The sequence below is a fragment of the Suncus etruscus genome, assembly GCF_024139225.1.
Source record: "Suncus etruscus isolate mSunEtr1 chromosome X unlocalized genomic scaffold, mSunEtr1.pri.cur SUPER_X_unloc_2, whole genome shotgun sequence".
NCBI lineage: Eukaryota > Metazoa > Chordata > Mammalia > Eulipotyphla > Soricidae > Suncus > Suncus etruscus.
Genome location: NW_026060315.1, coordinates 744,026 through 760,892, shown reverse-complemented (window position 1 = coordinate 760,892; position 16,867 = coordinate 744,026). Strand labels below are relative to the sequence as shown.

The 16,867-nt window shown below is 45.7% G+C and overlaps 1 protein-coding gene across 1 annotated transcript in view; it reads left to right on the top strand.

The window, feature by feature from the left end:
* LOC126000598 (neuroligin-4, X-linked-like) overlaps positions 1 to 12,063 on the top strand; it is a 360,086-nt gene extending 348,023 nt beyond the window's left edge. The window contains exon 4 of the mRNA XM_049767814.1: positions 11,931 to 12,063. Within this exon, the coding sequence (XP_049623771.1) occupies positions 11,931 to 12,063 (133 nt within the window). The remainder of the gene's footprint in view (positions 1 to 11,930) is intronic.
* Positions 12,064 to 16,867: the final 4,804 nt, after the last annotated feature.

The window sequence follows — 16,867 nt, the reverse complement described above, 5'->3', positions numbered from 1 at the left end:
ACACATTAGCATCCGGGTTCCTGTGACGTCATCAACCCTTAAAGAGACAGTGATATGTACACATTAACATCCGGGTTCCTGTGATGTCATCAACCCTTAAAGGGACAGTGACATTTACACATTTACATCCGGGTTCCTGAGACCTCATCAGCCCTTAAAGGCACAGTATCACCTACACTTTAACATCCGGGTTCCTGTGAGGTCATCACCCCTTAAAGGGACAGTGACATTTCCACATTGTTATCCGGGTTCCTGTGACGTCATCACCCCATACATACAAATATAAAAACTTCTGTCAACGTATCGCCAAGGTGCCTGATGACATCTTCTTCCCTTCAATAGTCACAGAACTTGCTTTTAAATAGTCACGACTTTGATATGTTTTTGATCCTTCAATTTACTGCAATATATTTATTTTTTATTTTTTGTATGTTTATATTTGTATAGTTTATACATTTTGTATATTTCATATATTTTGTATTTTTGCATGTTAATATTTCTATATTTTATTTTATTTATTTATTTTTTTTTTGGTTTTTGGTTTTTGGGCCACACCCAGTGATGCTCAGGGGTTACTCCTGGCTATGCGCTCAGAAGTCACTCCTGGCTTGGGGGACCATATGGGACACCGGGGGATCGAACCGCGGTCCGTCCAAGGCTAGCGCTGGCAAGGCAGGCACCTTACCTCTAGCGCCACCGCCCGACCCCTCTATATTTTATTTTAATATTTATCGTGACACCGAGATGTCTGGTATGATGTCATCACCCCTTAGAAGGACAGTGAGATCTTTACGCAGTGTTCCTTAAAAAAAACTCTGGTGATGTCATCACTTCTTAAAGGTACAGTGACGTTTTTAAACCATGATGTCAGGGTGTCCTTGATGTGATCTTAACTTCGAGGTACAGGGACATTCCACCAAGGTTTTTTGGGACTCTATCACCTCTCAAACGTGCAATATTATTTTTACACAGTGACATTGGGGCGTCAGGTGTGATGTCATCAGTTCTTAAAGGTATAGTCCTATTTTTTAGACAGTGACTCCCAATTTTTCCTTGACTTTATGAGCCATTAAAGGGACAGTGATGTTTTTATATTGTGAGATTATGGTGTGTGTTGACTTCAGCAACTCTTACAATACAGGAACCAAAAAATTCCTTTCTTTCTTATTTCTTTCCTTCCTTCTTTCATTCCTTCCTTCCTTCCTCCCTCCCTCACTCCCTTCCTTCTTTTGTTCCTTCCTTCCTTCCTCCATCCTTTTCTTCTTTTCTTCCTTCGTTCCTGCTTTCCTTCCTTTACTTCCTTCGTTCCTTCTTTCTTTCCATCCTTCCTCCCTCTCTGCCTTCTTCCCTCCCTTCCTTTCTCCTTTCCTTCCTCCCTTTCTTCCTTCTTCCCTCCCTTCTTCCCTCCTTTCTTTCCTTCTTTCTCTCCTTCCCTCCCTTTATTCCTTCTGTCCTTTCTCCCTCCCTCCCTTTTTTCCTCCCTTTCTTCCTCCCTCCCTTCCTTCATTCCTTCCTTCCTTCCTTTCCTCCCTTCCTCCGTCCCTTCCTTTCTTCCTTCCTTCCTTTCCTCCCTCCCTTCCTTTCCTCCCTCCCTTCCTTCCTTCGTTCCCTCCTTCCTTCCTTCTTCCTCCTTTCCTTTTTCTTCGTTCCTGCTTTCCTTCCTTCGTTCCTTCTTTCCTTCTTTCCATCCTTCCTCCCTGCTTTCTTTCTTCCCTTCCTTTCTCCTTTCTTTCCTCTTTCTTCCTCCCTTCCTCCCTTCTTCCCTCCCTCCTTCCTTCCTTCCTTCCTTCCTTCCTTCCTTCCTTCCCTCCTTTCTTCCTTCCCTCCTTCGTTCCTTCTTTCCTTCTTTCCATCCTTCCTCCCTGCTTTCTTTCTTCCCTTCCTTTCTCCTTTCCTTCCTCTCTTTCTTCCTCCCTTCTTCCCTTCCTCCTTCCTTCCTTCCTTCCTTCTGTCCTTCCTTCCCTCCTTTCTTCCTTCCCTCCTTTCTTCCTTCCCTCCTTCCTTCCTTCCTTCCTTCTTTCCTTCTTCCTTTCTCCCTCCCTTCCTCAAAAAATACAGTCACACCCCCATGTTTGAATATCACCCCTTCAAAGTTACAGTAACACTTTTATACAGTGACACCAAGGTGTCCTGTTATGCGACTTTATCCCCTCTTCAAAGCACAGTAGCATTTTTACACAGTGACACAGAGATGTCAGGCTGTAATGCTATCACCACTTACAGGTACAATAACACCACCATGTTCTTTGAAGTTATCACGTCTTAAAGGTACAGTAACATTTTTAGACAGAGACACCACAGTCTCCGGTGATGTGAACACTCCCCTTTAAGGGAGAAGACTATATTTGTAAAGTGACCCCACACAGTGACTTCCCTTAAAGGTACAGTAACATTTTTAGACAACGACACTGCAGTCTCCATTGATATGAACACTCCCCTTTAAGAGAGAATATATAAAGTGACCCCACACAGTGACTTCCGTTAAAGGCACAGTAACATTTTTATACAATGACACCACAATCTCCAGTGGTGTGAATACTCCCCTTTAAGGGACTATAATCTATTCATAAAGTGACCTCACAGTGTCCAGAGACAGTGATTTCCCTTAAAGGTACAGCAACATTTTTATACAAGGACACCACAATCTCCAGTGATGTGAATACTCCCCTTTAAGGGAGAATATATTTATAAAGTGGCCCCACAGACAGCGACTTCCCTTAAAGGTACAGTAACATTTTTAGACAAAGACACCACAGTCTCCAGTCATATAAACACTCCCCTTTAAGAGAGAATATATTTATAAAGTGACCCCATACAGTGACTTCCCTTAAAGGAACAGTAACATTTTTACACAATGACATCACAATCTCCAGTAAAGTGGCCCCACAGACAGTGACTTCCCTTAAAGGTACAGTAACGTTTTTAGACAACAACACCCCAAATGTCTGTGATATGCTCTGTGCTTGTCTTGTCTGATCTGCTGCCTCTGGTTGTATTTTGGATTTGTTTTTGGAGCTCACAGATTCTGTGATGATCGACCCTGCGTGGAGCAACTTAGCATTAGAATCTTTTTGCAGGCTTTGGGGCGCAATGTCTGTCTCTCTCCCGTCCTCCTTTTCCCCACAAACTCTGAGTGTGAGAAAGACCATCTTGGGTTATTTGTTTTCTGTCCATTGCATTGTTTTTTCCTGGGACTTGTATTGGCCAATCCTGGACTCCTATTCGACACCTGTACGTACAATTAAATTTGAGTCGCCTCGAACCCTGGCCTAGTGGTGCTGGGTGCTGGTTTGTGTAATCTTCTTGCTGGAATTTCAGATCCTTTTGTATAAACTTCAAAAGCAATATGATGCTTGGGCACAGCTGTGACTCGATTTACCTTGCGTGCATGGTAGAGACCCAGGTTCCATCCCCGGCATCCCTTATGTTCCTATGAACGTGTTAGGAGAGATTCCCACGTGCAGATCTGAGTACTGCAGGTTTTGTCTAAAATTCAATAAAAAAGGAAATAAAAATTAATGTAATATATATATATATTGTCCCCATATTTGGTTGGGTTTTTTCCTTCCTTCCTTCTTTCTTTCTTTCTTTCTTTCTTTCTTTCTTTCTTTCTTTCTTTCTTTCTTTCTTTCTTTCTTTCTTTCTTCTTCCTTTCTTTCTTTCTTTCTTCTTCCTTTCTTTCTTTCTTTCTTTCTTTCTCTTTCTTCTTCCTTTCTTTTTCTTTCTTTCTTTCTTTCTTTCTTTCTTTGCTTCTTTCTTTCTTTGTTTCTTTCTTTCTTTCTTTCTTTCTTTCTTTCTTTCTTTCTTTCTTTCTTTCTTTCTTTCCTTCTCTTCTTTCTTTCTTTCTTTTCTCATTCCTTCATTTTTCTTTTCTTACTTATTTCCTTTTCTTTCGTCTTTCATTCCTCCCATTTCTTTTTCTTTTTCCCTCTTTTCTTCTTCTTTTTTTCTTTCCATTAAATTTTCCCTCTTTTTTCTTTATTCTTCCTTTCCTTCCTTGCTCCATTACTTTCATTCTTTTTCGTTTCTTCCCTTCTTTTATCTCCTCTCCTATTTCCATCTTTCATTTTCCTTTCCTTCCTTTTCCTTCTTTCTTTTCTATTCCATTCTTTTCTGCTTTATTTTCTTTCATTCTTCCCTTCTGTTTATTCCCTCCTTTATCTCCATACTTTCTTCATCTCTCTTCCTTCTCTCCCTTTCTTTCTTTCTTTCTTTCTTTCTTTCTTTCTTTCTTTCTTTCTTTCTTTCTTTCTTTCTTTCTTTCTCCCTCCCTCCCTCCCTTCCTCCCTTTCTTTCTTTCTTTCTTTCTTTCTTTCTTTCTTTCTTTCTCTCTCTCTCTCTCTCTCTCTCTCTCTCTCTCTCTCTCTCTCTCTCTCTCTCTCTCTCTCTCTCTCTCTCTCTCTCTCTCCTTCTCTCCCCTCTCTCCCCCTTCACCCTCCTCTCAGCATTCTGAATCTCCCCCATCTAACTCTCCCCATCTGGGCTTTTCTGTCTTCCCTCCCTGTAACCTCTGCAACAGGATATGGAGATTTTTTTCTGCGTCCACAAACGATCCTTTGTGTTGGGGCGCTGACATGGGGAGACACTGTGAAAGGGGCAAGTGTGTGGGACCCCGATCCCTTCACCCCCCCTGAAAAGGGCTGTGTGTTTTGCAAGGGTGGAGCAGACAGACTCTGTCCCAGGACTGCGATCATGGGATCTTATTTGCGGACCAGTCAGCAGCCATTGTTTTTTTCTGGTTGACTTCAAGAACATGATGGCGACACAGTACACAGCCAGCATGATGGAGACACACTGAGTCCGTGGGGTGTCCTGAGCACAAAGCTAGGAGTAGCCAAGAGCACTGAGCCAGGAGTCAGCCCTGAGAAGAGCCAGATGTCAGTCCTATGACTGCTGTTTGCATGAAACCCCCAAAATACAAACCTTTTGCACAAAAATACCTTCATACTATTCCTTCATAGCCTCCAGCCGTGCTGTGACTTTGTTTACCCAATGGATCCCGGGAATATTTAACAACTCCAGGGGCTGTATAGACACCCAGAGCAGCAGCTGTGGGGTCCCCCAAAACCTCCAGAGACCCCCCCCAAACTTGTGCTTGCAGTTGCTGGAGGTCATAGTAACATGATATTTTTATGTCTGTGTGTGTGTGTTTTGATTTATTTAATTTTTTTAAATTTCTACACAGACTGGGCTCGGGGATTAGTTTCGGTGATTTTTTGGGGGGGTGGTCGAGAAAGGCTTGTTTTGGGGGAATATTCGGGTCTTACCAGCCTTTTCATGATATTAATTTTTTTCCTTGAAAAATTATAGTTTTTTTTTTGGGCCCGGAGAGATAGCACAGCGGCATTTGCCTTGCAAGCAGCCGATCCAGGACCTAAGGTGGTTGGTTCGAATACCGGTGTCCCATAGGGTCCCCCGTGCCTGCCAGGAGCTATTTCTGAGCAGACAGCCAAGAGGAACCCCTGAGCACCGCCGGGTGTGACCCCCCAAAAAACCAAAAAAAAAAAAAAAAAAAAAAAGAAAAATTATAGTTTTTCTTCTGGAATTTTTTTATCTTTCACTTATGGCCTTTTGTCTGAAAGATCAAGTTTGTTTTAGTCCCTTAAGGAAGGGAACTTGGGAGGGGGGCCGGAGAGATAGCATGGATGTAAGGCGTTTTGCCTTGCATGCAGAAGGACGGAGTTTCGAATCCCGGCATCCCTTAGGGTCCCCCTGGGGCCTGCCAGGAGCGATTTCTGAGCATAGAGCCAGGAGAAGAACCCCTAAACGCCCCTGGGTGCTACCCAAAAACCAAAATAATAATAATAATAATAATAATAATAATAATAATAATAATAATAAATAAAGGGTGGGCCTGGAGAGATAGCCCAGCAGCGGTTGCCTTGTAAGCAGCCGATCCAGGACCAAAGGTGGTTGGTTCGAATCCCGGTGTCCCATAGGGTCCCCCGTGCCTGCCAGGAGCTATTTCTGAGTAGACAGTCAGGAGTAACCCCTGAGCACCGCCGGGTGTGGCCCCCCAAAAACGAAAAGAATAAATAAATAAATAAAAATAAAGGGAAAAGAAATTTGTTATCTGTGTCTTTAAGTAAGATTTTGGGATCTGAGAAACGCTAAAATGAGAGACATTTTGGGAAGGGAATTAAGTTTCTAAGTCCTAAAGAGAAATATGAGTAAAGCCAAGAGGTGGAAACCCCAAAATGAGGCCCTCGTAAGCGAGACAGGAGGAAGGAATTTTCTAGAACTTTCTAGAACTTTCTTCTAGAATGTCTCTCCATGTTTCTCCAGTGTCCATAAATCAGAAACCCTGTCTTTTAAAATTTATTTATTTATTTACTTATTTATTTATTTTTTTTGAGTTTTTTTTTTTTTTTTTTGGCCACACCCAGTGCTGCTCAGTGCTTACTCCTGGCTCTTCGCTCAGAAATCGCTCCTGGCTGGCTCGGGGATCATATGGGCTGTTGGGGATCAAACCTGAGGCCTTTCCTAGGCTAGCTGCGTGCAAATGGCCCCCAAACTCTCCCTTTACTTATTTATTTATTTATTTATTTTTGCCACTGTTACCCCCCCTTGCTAGGCAAGAGAGGATGAAAGAATTTTCTAGAATTTTCTAGAACCCTCTTCTAGAGTTTTCCTCCCCGTTTCTCTCCTGCATATATATCTAGGACCGTCTTTTTTGGGTGAATTCGGACAAAAGATTTTTCTGCAAGTTTCTAGAGACCTTTTCTAGAATTTTCCTCCATCTTTTTGAGCACGAATACGTATATTTTTTATATAAAAATGTATATAAATATATCATGCATAAATATGTTTTTATATTCATTACATATCTAGGTCCCTGTCTTTTGGGGTCCACCGTTGGCATATCCTGCTAGGTAAAACAGAATAGGAGAATTTTCTAGACGTTTCTAGATCCCTCTTCTAGAATTTTCCTTCTTTCTAGAGCACAAATATCTATTTCTATATATATCTACATGTATATCTATCTATCCCTCCATCCATCTATGAATCTACCTATCCATCCATCCATCCATCTATCCATCCACCTAACCATCCATCCATCCATCTATGTATCCACCAATCCATCCATCCATCTATCCATCTATCTATCATCTATCTATCCATCCATCTATCTATGTACCACCTATTCATCCATTCATCCATCCATCCATCTATCCATCCACCTATCCATCCATCCATCTATCCATCCATCCATCTATCTATCCATCCATCCATCTATATATCCACCTATCTATCCATCCATCCATCTATATATCCACCTATCTATCCATCCATCCATCTATTTATCATCTATCTATCTATCTATCTATCTATCTATCTATCTATGTCTATCTATCCATCCACCTATCCATCCATCTATCTATTTATCTATCTATTCATCTATCCACCTATCCATCCAGCCATCTATACATCCATCCATTTATGTTTCCACCTATCCATCCATCGATCCATTCATCCATCCATCCATCCATCCATCTATCTATTCATCTATCCATCTATCCATCCATTTATCTATGTATCCACCTATCCATCCATCCATCATCTATCTATCCATCCATTCATCTATCTATTTACCCACCTATCCATCTATCCATCCATTTATCTATGTATCCACCTATCCATCCATCCATCATCTATCTATCCATCCATTCATCTATTTACCCACCTATCCATCTATCCATCCATCCATCCACCTATCCATCCATCCATTTATGTTTCCACCTATCCATCCATCGATCCATTCATCCATCCATCCATCTATTCATCTATCCATCCATTTATCTATGTATCCACCTATCCATCCACCCATCATCTATCCATCCATTCATCTATCTATTTACCCACCTATCCATCCATCCATCCATCCATCCATCCATCCATCCATCCATCCATCCATCCATCTATCCATCTATCCATCTATCTATCTATCTATCTATCTATCTATCTATCTATCTATCTATCTATCTATCTATCTATCCATCCATCCATCCATCTCTATCTATTCATCTATTTATCATCTATATTTTCTATTCATCCATCTTTATCTATCATCTATTCATCCATCCATCATTTATCTTTCTTTCTATTCATCCATCTCTATCCATACATCCACCCATCCATTCATCCATCCGTCCGTCCGTCCGTCCGTCCGTCTGTGTATATCTAGGCCCCTGGCTTTTGGGGGTCACCATTAGGCATATCCTCCTAGGTAAAACAAGATAAAAGAATATTCTAGAAGTTTCTAGAACCATTTTTTTTAGAATTTTCCTCCAAGGGATTACAAAAGGAAATCAGAGGGAAAGTCTCTAAGGGTTCTGGGGGGGGGGGTGTCCCCTGGATCTAGCCATACAAGTAGCCCATGACAACTTCATTGTGCATTTGCCCCCCAAGATAAACAATAAATAGGGCCCGGAGAGATAGCACAGCGGGTTTGCCTTGCAAGCAGCCGATCCAGGACCAAAGGTGGTTGGTTCGAATCCCTGGGTCCCATAGGGTCCCCCATGCCTGCCAGGAGCGATTTCTGAGCAGACAGCCAGGAGGAACCCCTGAGCACCGCCGGGTGTGGCCCAAAAACCAAAAAAAAAAAAAAAAAAAAAGAAATCTCTCCTTCTGGCAGTGGTCAGGGGGGGCCTATGGGATGTTGGGGTTCGAACCCTGGTCTTCCTTCTGTAAGTCAAACCCCCTACCCGCCATACTACAGACCCCAAAATTCCATATTTTGAAATTCAAGGCGTTGAGTCTGATTTCTTTAGCTCTGAAGGAAAGAAAATTATTCCGTTTCTTCACTAGTCTCCTTGGCAGAAAGTGATGGTTCCCCCCCAAAAAAGTTCTTTTTTTCTGCTCTCAGATGACAGGCACGTGTTGTTGGGGGTCCCCCAAAATCTTACGGCATCTGTATTTTGGGTTTTCGAACAGTTGTTAAAAAATGGGGTGTTTGCCAGCCCTGGAAAGGGCTTCTCAGTGGAAGTCTGTTCTGAAGTTTCTGGGTCCAAATATTTCGTTGGATTCCAGAAAAGGATTCTTCAAGTTTTGGGGGGTCCTGGGAAGGCTCTTTCTGCCTCTCCTGGTTTTTGGGGACCCAGATAGGTCCTTCCTGCTTCTCCAAGTTTAGGGGGTCTCGGGAAAATCCTTTTGCCTTTCCTAGTTAGGGGGTCCAGGGAGGGTCCTGCCTGCCTCTCCCAGCTCAGGGGGTCCTGGGAAGATTCCTTCCTGCTTCTCCCAGTTTTGGGGTTCCTGGGAGGGTTCATCCTACCTCCCCCAGATTCCGGGGTCCAAGGGAGGGTCTTTTTTGCCTCTCCAAGTTTGGGGGGGTTCATAAAGGGTCCCTCCTTCCTCTCCTACTTTGGGGGGCTCAGGAAGGGTCCTTCCTGTCTCTCCCAGTTTTCGGGGTACATGGAGAGTCCTTTCTGCCTCTCTCAATTTTGGGGGTCCAGGGAGGGTCCTTCCTGCCTCTCCCACTTTTGGGGGTCCAGGGAAAGTCTTTCCTGTCTCTCCCACTTTTGGGGGTCCAGGGAGGGACCTTCCTGCCTCTCCCAGTTTTGGGGGTCCAGAGAGGGTCCTTCCTATCTCTCCCAGTTTTGGGGGTCCAGGGAGGGCCCTTCCTCCTTTTCCTAGTTTTGGGGGTTCAGGGAGAGTCCTTCCTGCCTCTCCCACTTTTGGGGGTCCAGGGAGGGTCCTTCCTGTCTCTCCCAGTTTTTGGGGTACATGGAGAGTCCTTCCTGCCTCTCTCAATTTTGGGGGTCCAGGGAGGGTCCTTCCTGCCTGTCCCAGCTTTGGGGGTCCAGGGATGGTTCCTTTTGCTTCTCCCATCTCAAGGGGTCCAGGGAGGGTCCTTCCTGCTTCTCCCAGTTTTGGGGTTCCTGGCAGGATCCGTCCTACCTCTCCCAGATTCGGGGTCCAAGGGAGGGTCTTTTTTGACTCTCCAAGTTTTGGGGGGTCCATGGAGGGCCCCTCCTGCCTCTCCTACTTTGGGGGGCTCAGGAAGGGCCCTTCCTGTCTTTCCCAGTTATTGGGGTACATGGAGAGTCCTTTCTGCCTCTCTCAATTTTGGGGGTCCAGGGAGGGTCCTTCCTGCCTGTCCCACTTTTGGGGGGTCCAGGGATGGTCCCTTTTGCTTCTCCCATCCCAAGAGGTCCAGTGAGGGTCCTTCCTGTCTCTCCCAGTTTTCGGGGTACATGGAGAGTCCTTCCTGCCTTTCTCAGTTTTGGGGGTCCAGGGAGGGTCCTTCCTGCCTGTCCCACTTTTGGGGGCCCAGGGATGGTCCCTTTTGCTTCTCCCATCCCAAGGAGTCCAGTGAGGGTCCTTCCTGTCTCCCAGTTTTCGGGGTACATAAAGAGTCCTTCCTGCCTCTCTCAATTTTGGGGGTCCAGGGAGGGTCCTTCCTGCCTGTCCCACTTTTGGGGGTCCGGGGATGGTCCCTTTTGCTTCTCCCATCCCAAGGAGTCCTGTGAGGGTCCTTCCTGTCTCCCAGTTTTCGGGGTACATGGAGAGTCCTTCCAGCCTCTCTCAATTTTGGGGGTCCAGGGAGGGTCCTTCCTGCCTGTCCCACTTTTGGGGGTCCGGGGATGGTCCCTTTTGCTTCTCCCATCCCAAGGGGTCCAGAGAGGGTCCTTCCTGTCTCTCCCAGTTTTCGGGGTACATGGAGAGTCCTTCCTGCCTTTCTCAATTTTGGGGGTCCAGGGACGGTCTTTCTGCCTCTCCCTGCTCTGAGGGAGTCAAAACATCCTGGGGAAGGAGGTCTCCATCCATGCGGGCTTGTTCCCTGGGTCAGAATTTCCTCCTGTTTCTTTGAGAACGAATTTAGGCTTCGAGGGACCCCCCCCTACTTTCTTCAAGATGGACCCCATTTCTCATTAATGCCATATCTCAGAGTTTCTTTTCGAGTTTAGGACTCACTTCTGCAGTGCTCAAGGACTCACATGGGATGCCGGGGATCCAACTCGGGTCCCTCCCTAGTGGGCCTAGCGCAAGGCAAATGTATTTGTTTCATTTTCTTTGGGCCAGTGCTCCTCACTCAGTGCTCTCGGCGGACTCCTAGCTCTGTGCTCAGGACTCCCTGTGTTGGAACCCGGGCCCGTGGAAAAACCCTCCGCTCTGGACTTTCTGTCAAAAATGCGTTGTTACCCCCCCCAAAGAATTGTTGATTTTATTTCATTTTCATACTTATTTTTGGCCACACCTGGCGACGCTCAGGGGTTCCTCCTGGCTCTGCGCTCAGAAATCCCCGCCCCCGGATTGCTGGGAATCGAAAAATGCTGTTTTACTTTACTCTCTCTTTATTCCTGTCTTTTTTCTTTCCCCTCTGAGCTCCATCAAAGCATTTTTTTGTGCCTCGATTTCCCCAGGGATTCCTTATTTTTCTGAAAAAGGATTTTTTTTTCTTTTGGTTTCTCTTCATTTAAAAACCAGGCCAAAATATTGGGCCTTAGGGAAAGGGCCCTGAGTCCACCAAAATGTCGAATTTTCCTCCTTTGCTGTAGAAAAAGACCCGAGGGAGGGAGGAAAAGAGGAAGGGAAGAAGGAAGGAAGGAAGGAAGAAGGAAGGAAGGAAGAGAAATAAACAGAAGGAGAGAAAGAAAGAAGAAAGGAAGGATGGGAAAGAAAGAGAGAAAGAAAGAACAAAAGAAAGGGAAAGAAACAAAGAACCCCCTATTCCCATAGGGTCCCCCAAACCTGCCAGGAGAGATTTCTGAGTGCGGAGCCAGGAGGAACTCCTCAGTGCTTATAAATAATATATCAAGTCAAAAAACTTATTAATCGAGAGTGATAAAATGTAATAGACTTCTAAGAAAAATGCAATAAGACAGAGGGAACCCCCAAAGTTGTCTGTACACAGACCCCCTTGAAATGTCCTGCGCCCCACTTACTCGCTGCAGCCCAGCCCCCCAAATAACAACGCTGCCCTCTCGCAGGAACTTCAATGGAGCCGGAACCTTCGGAGACTACCTCGTGTGCACCGGCCGGACTCACCGGAAGAAGACACCAAGTATGGGCAGTGACGCCCGGCCGGACTCACCGGAAGTGGACACCAAGTGCTGGCAGTGAAGCCGGACTGGGCGCCATGTTTAAGGGCAAACAGGACCGACACAGCCGAGCCCACCCGAAGCCGCCTATCCGTGGCCGCCCGCGAAGGACCACCGGAGGACCCAACCCGCCTGTCAGACCCACCCGGCGCTGCGTCCTCCCAGCGCGGTCCGTCTCTCTCATCCGTACCGAATTTCCCTCTACTTCCGCTTTTCCCGAGGCGGAAGGCGGGCCCTGTCTATCAATCAGGGGAGCTCAGCCTATCACAGCCCTCTGCCCGCCATCACACGCTAAATTCAACCAATAGGGAATAGACTTTCTCCTGTTGGGAATGCCCACTAATTGAGCGGGTCCAAGGTGTCACTCAGAGAAGCTCAGCCTATCACAGCCCTGTGCCCGCTCCCCGTGCTATGTTGTACCAATAGGAATCCGAGTTTCTTCCGTAGGGCACGCCCACTCCATGACCGGAAGAAGAGGTGGGACCAAGACGTCACTCAACAAAGCTCAGCCTATCACAGCCCTGTGCGCGTCCCCGTGCTATGTTGTACCAATAGGGATCCGAGTTTCTTCCGTAGGGCACGCCCACGTCACGACAGGAAAAAAAGACGGGACTCTTGTCACTCAACAAAGCTCAGCCTATCAGAGCCCGGTGCCCGCCTCCCGTGCTACGTCCGACCAATAGGAACTCGACTTCCTAAGATGGGCGGGACTAAACGTCACTCAACAAAGCTCCGCCTATCAGAGCCCAGTCTATGTTTTGGCCCGCCCCTCTCCGATTCCCGCGCTTGGCTCTACCAATAGGAAACCGAGTCTACTTCCGTATTAAGCGCCCGCTTACCTCCGGTTCCGGAAACGGGTGGCGGTGCTCCACGAAGTCCCGCCTACTGCACCGTGCGCCCAACCGGGAAGGCGACTGGACTAGAAAGGCCGAAACGCAAGGCACTGTGACGTCATCACGCACGCGCCCCGCCCAAGAAGGTCAGGGGAGACGTAGAAATGGCGGGTGTCCACGATCGCGTTTGTGACGTCATCACAGCCCTCACTATGGCGACGCGGGCTCGGACGCTTTACCGCGCGTGCCGCGACCTGCTACCGCGGTGGAAAAGAGACACCCCGACATTTTATGCTAGAGATACTCCAGTCCGGACCCGTATTTCGATAGCGAGGCGCTAGGTTTCGTTTCACTTCCGGGTAGCCCCGCATGACCTGTCTCCGCCGTGACTCGGAAGTGCTTGCTCCGCGGCAGCGGGTGACCCGGAAGTGTTTCTCTTGGTCCCGCCTACGGGTTGCCATGACATGCGAGCGCCTCCTGTCGGCCTTCCAGGATAACGTTGGAATTTTTTTTGTTGTTGTTCTGGGGTTGCAGGTTCGAGCCTTGCCTCCAGCCCCAGCCTGTGTAAGGCGGGTGATGAAGTTTGCATTTGGTTTTTTAATTTATTTTGCAGGATTCCAGCGTTGCCAAAAAATTGTGTGTGTGCTTATCGCAGATGATTTCTCTAATTGAAAGCAGAAATTGAATTTCCAACATCCCTTGTCAATCAATAAAGAATAAAAAAATAATAATATTTTGGGGGTTTCTAAATATTTGCCCTTAGATTGTTCTCTAGTGTTAATTTGGACTTCAAAAAAACATCAAGTATTGAGCCAAATTCTTTAAATCAATAATTGTACAATTTACCAACTTTACAATTATTTACAATAATTTACAAATTTGACAGTTTGCCCATTTTACCATTCATGACAAAGATTCTAAAACCTGGAAGTGATCGAATTGTACCCGAATTGAAGTCTCCCACTCTTCCACATTTATATAAGCATGAAATAATAAACTAGCTTATTCCTTAACCATTTTTATATATTATCTAAAATAATTTATTTTCACATACTATGTTTTTAAAGTGAATATTTTCTTGGTTTCCTAAGAATTGTGTCCAAAAAAAAAAAAAAACAGGACAAAACCTAACTGATACATGCACGCAGGTGGCCTGCAGGATTTGAGGACTCCCTGGCCCTCCAAGCAGGGATCTATATGTAAATCTTGATCCCCCAAAAAAGGACACATACCCCAAACTTCCCCATGCACCAGGATGAGCCTCTGCCCCTGCTTCTTCAATATCTTCAAGCATGAAGATATTGAGTTTTTTAAAAAACAGTTTATTATTTATTGATTCATTGATTGATTTTTTTGGGGGGTCACACTTGGAGGCACTCAGGGATTCCTTCTGGCTCTGTGCTCAGAAATTGCTCCTGGCAGGCTCAAAGGGAGGACCGTAGGGGATGCCAGGAGTCGAACCCCCGTCCTTCTGCATGCAAGGCAAATGCCTTACCTCCATGCTATCTCTCCGGCCCCAGTGCATTTTTTCTTCTTTTTGCAAAAATTTTTGACAGTTCTAAGATCCAAGACAGTGCCCATGACACGAGTCCTTAAAAAAAAAAAGTGATCACGGGTTATGTTTTATTCACAGCATCTCTGTCTTGCAAATTAAATCTGAGACGCCACATTAGCCGCGAGACGTGAATATTTTAATAACACCAGCTAAATAAATCGCGAGGGAAGTGAAAGGGATTTTTAAAAGGAGTTCTGCTTTAACCGTTTGCTGGCCTACCCCAGAGGGACCAGGTTCGATCCCCGGCATCCCATATGATCCCCCTGAGCCTGCCAGGGGTGATTCCTGAATGCAGAGCCAGGAGGAACCCCTGAATGCCTCTGGGTGCAGCCCCCAAAATGAGGACATGGTTTTTAGAATTCCCAGGACATGGAAGACATTGATTTAAGCACCAGGGTAGATTGCACCCAGCAGCACTCAGGGGTTCCTCCTGGCTCTGCACTCAGAAATCGCCCCTGGCAGGCTCGGGGGATCAAGTGAGATGCCAGGGATCAAACTTGGAAGGCAGATGCCCTCCCACTGTGCTGTCTCTCCAGGTTTCCCCCCCCCTTTTTTTTTTTCAATCTTATGATAAACCTGAGACCCCCCCCCACTTTGGCCTCTGAGCCCCTTTATCTTACTTTTCATTTTTCTTCTCCTTCATTGCATTCCTTCTCCCCTCTAAACAAACTTGATTTCGCCCCATGTTTTCCCCCCTTCCTGGCGTGCTTCGACATCCCACATGGGACTGAGCTCATCACGTATGAAATCAAACTTTCCCCGGCTACATATTTCCTTTCCTTTTCTCTCTGCAAACTCGTCCAAGTGAAATTCCTCTGGAATTGGCTCATAAAAATACAAGTTTTTTTTTTCCCCCTTGCTGGAGAAAAAGTGTGTGTGTGTGTGTGTGTGTGTGTGTGTGTGTGTGTGTGTGTGTGTGTGTGTGTGTAGCTAAAAAAACACGACTGTTAATCCCTGCGAAGGTAAACACAGGTGTCAGAGGAGAATTTAAAAACGGGGTGACCAGAGAAGGAAAGAAAAGGGGGTGTAAAAAGAGGTAGAGAAAGAAAAAGAAAAAGAATAAAAGAAAATAAATAAAAAAAGAAAAAAGAAAAAGAAAATAAATAAAAAGAAAAAAGAAAATAAATAAAAAAAGAAAGAAAAAGAAAAAAATAGAAAAAGAAAAGGAAAAAATAAAATAAATAAAAAAGAAAAGAAAGAAAAATTAAATAATGAAAAATAAAGAAAAAGAACAAGAAATAAAAACAAAAAAGTAAAAGAAAAGAGAAAAAAAGGAACAAAACTTTTTGGCAACTGCTTCTAGCTTGGAGAATCTCCCTACTGGGGTGGTCCCACATTGTGTTGGGGGGGCCCATTGCTGTTTTTTATTTATTTAATTTTTTGCAGGGAGTGGGATGTCAGACTTAACACCCCATTTGTGGGAGGCAGAAGAAGCAAAAACATGGCAGTCCAGGCTATATGGTTTTGTTCCTGTATTTGTTTTGTTTCGTTTTGGGGCCACACTTAGAGCTGCTCAGGGGTTCGTCCTGGCTCTGCGCTCAGAAATCGCTTCTGGCAGACTCGGGGGAGCATATGGGATGCCGGGGATCGAACCTCAGGGTAGGCCGCCTGGTTTTGTGTATACATGGATTTGTGGGTACATGGTTTTGGGTCTATGTGATTTTGTGGTTCTCTGGGTGTACTTGGTTTCACGGTTCTGTGCGTCCGTTTTCCCACCTGCCCTCTGCACCTCAATGCCAAGTCTGTCCCCCCACTTCAGCCCCAGGGGGAGTCCTCTCTGCTCCAAGGCCTGTCCTGGATGACATTGTCTGCTGGACTTGGCAATACTCAGCTATGGCCCTCCAGTGTTCGACCCTCTGGGGGCCACAGACCTGCAGACACAGGCCTCACCCCCCTTTTTTCTGCCTCTCCCCAACATCTTGGCTACTTAGTGGAGAGTCCAGGGCCAATTGTCATCTCAGTTATTGCCTTTGAGCTGCTGTGAAAGGCCAATTTCTGGGAATAAGAGGGCCCCCAATATTTGGTTGGCTTGGCTGGGCTCATCATGGAAAGCTTCCAGAAGCTTCTGTCTCAAGCCTGTCAGGCTCTGGTATTTTCTTGAAAGAGTTCCCGTCCTTTCTACACACAAGAGGCCTTTACACTACAGGATGCCACTGGGGGGAATAGGCAGACATCATGGTGACCTTTGACCTGGAAGGGATTGGCTATGCCCTTCATGGTGACCTTCACCTGGATGGAAGGGATCAAGTGTGCCTGTTTGGTGACCTTTGATCTTGAAGTTATTGGGTGTGTCCAGAGGGTGGACTTCTGCCTGGTAGGATTTGGGTGTGCTCATCATGGTGACCTTTGACCTGGAAGGGATTGTGTGTGTGTGCCCATCATGGTGCCCTTCATCTGGGAAGGGATTGGGTGGGCTAATAATGGTGACCTTCAACCTG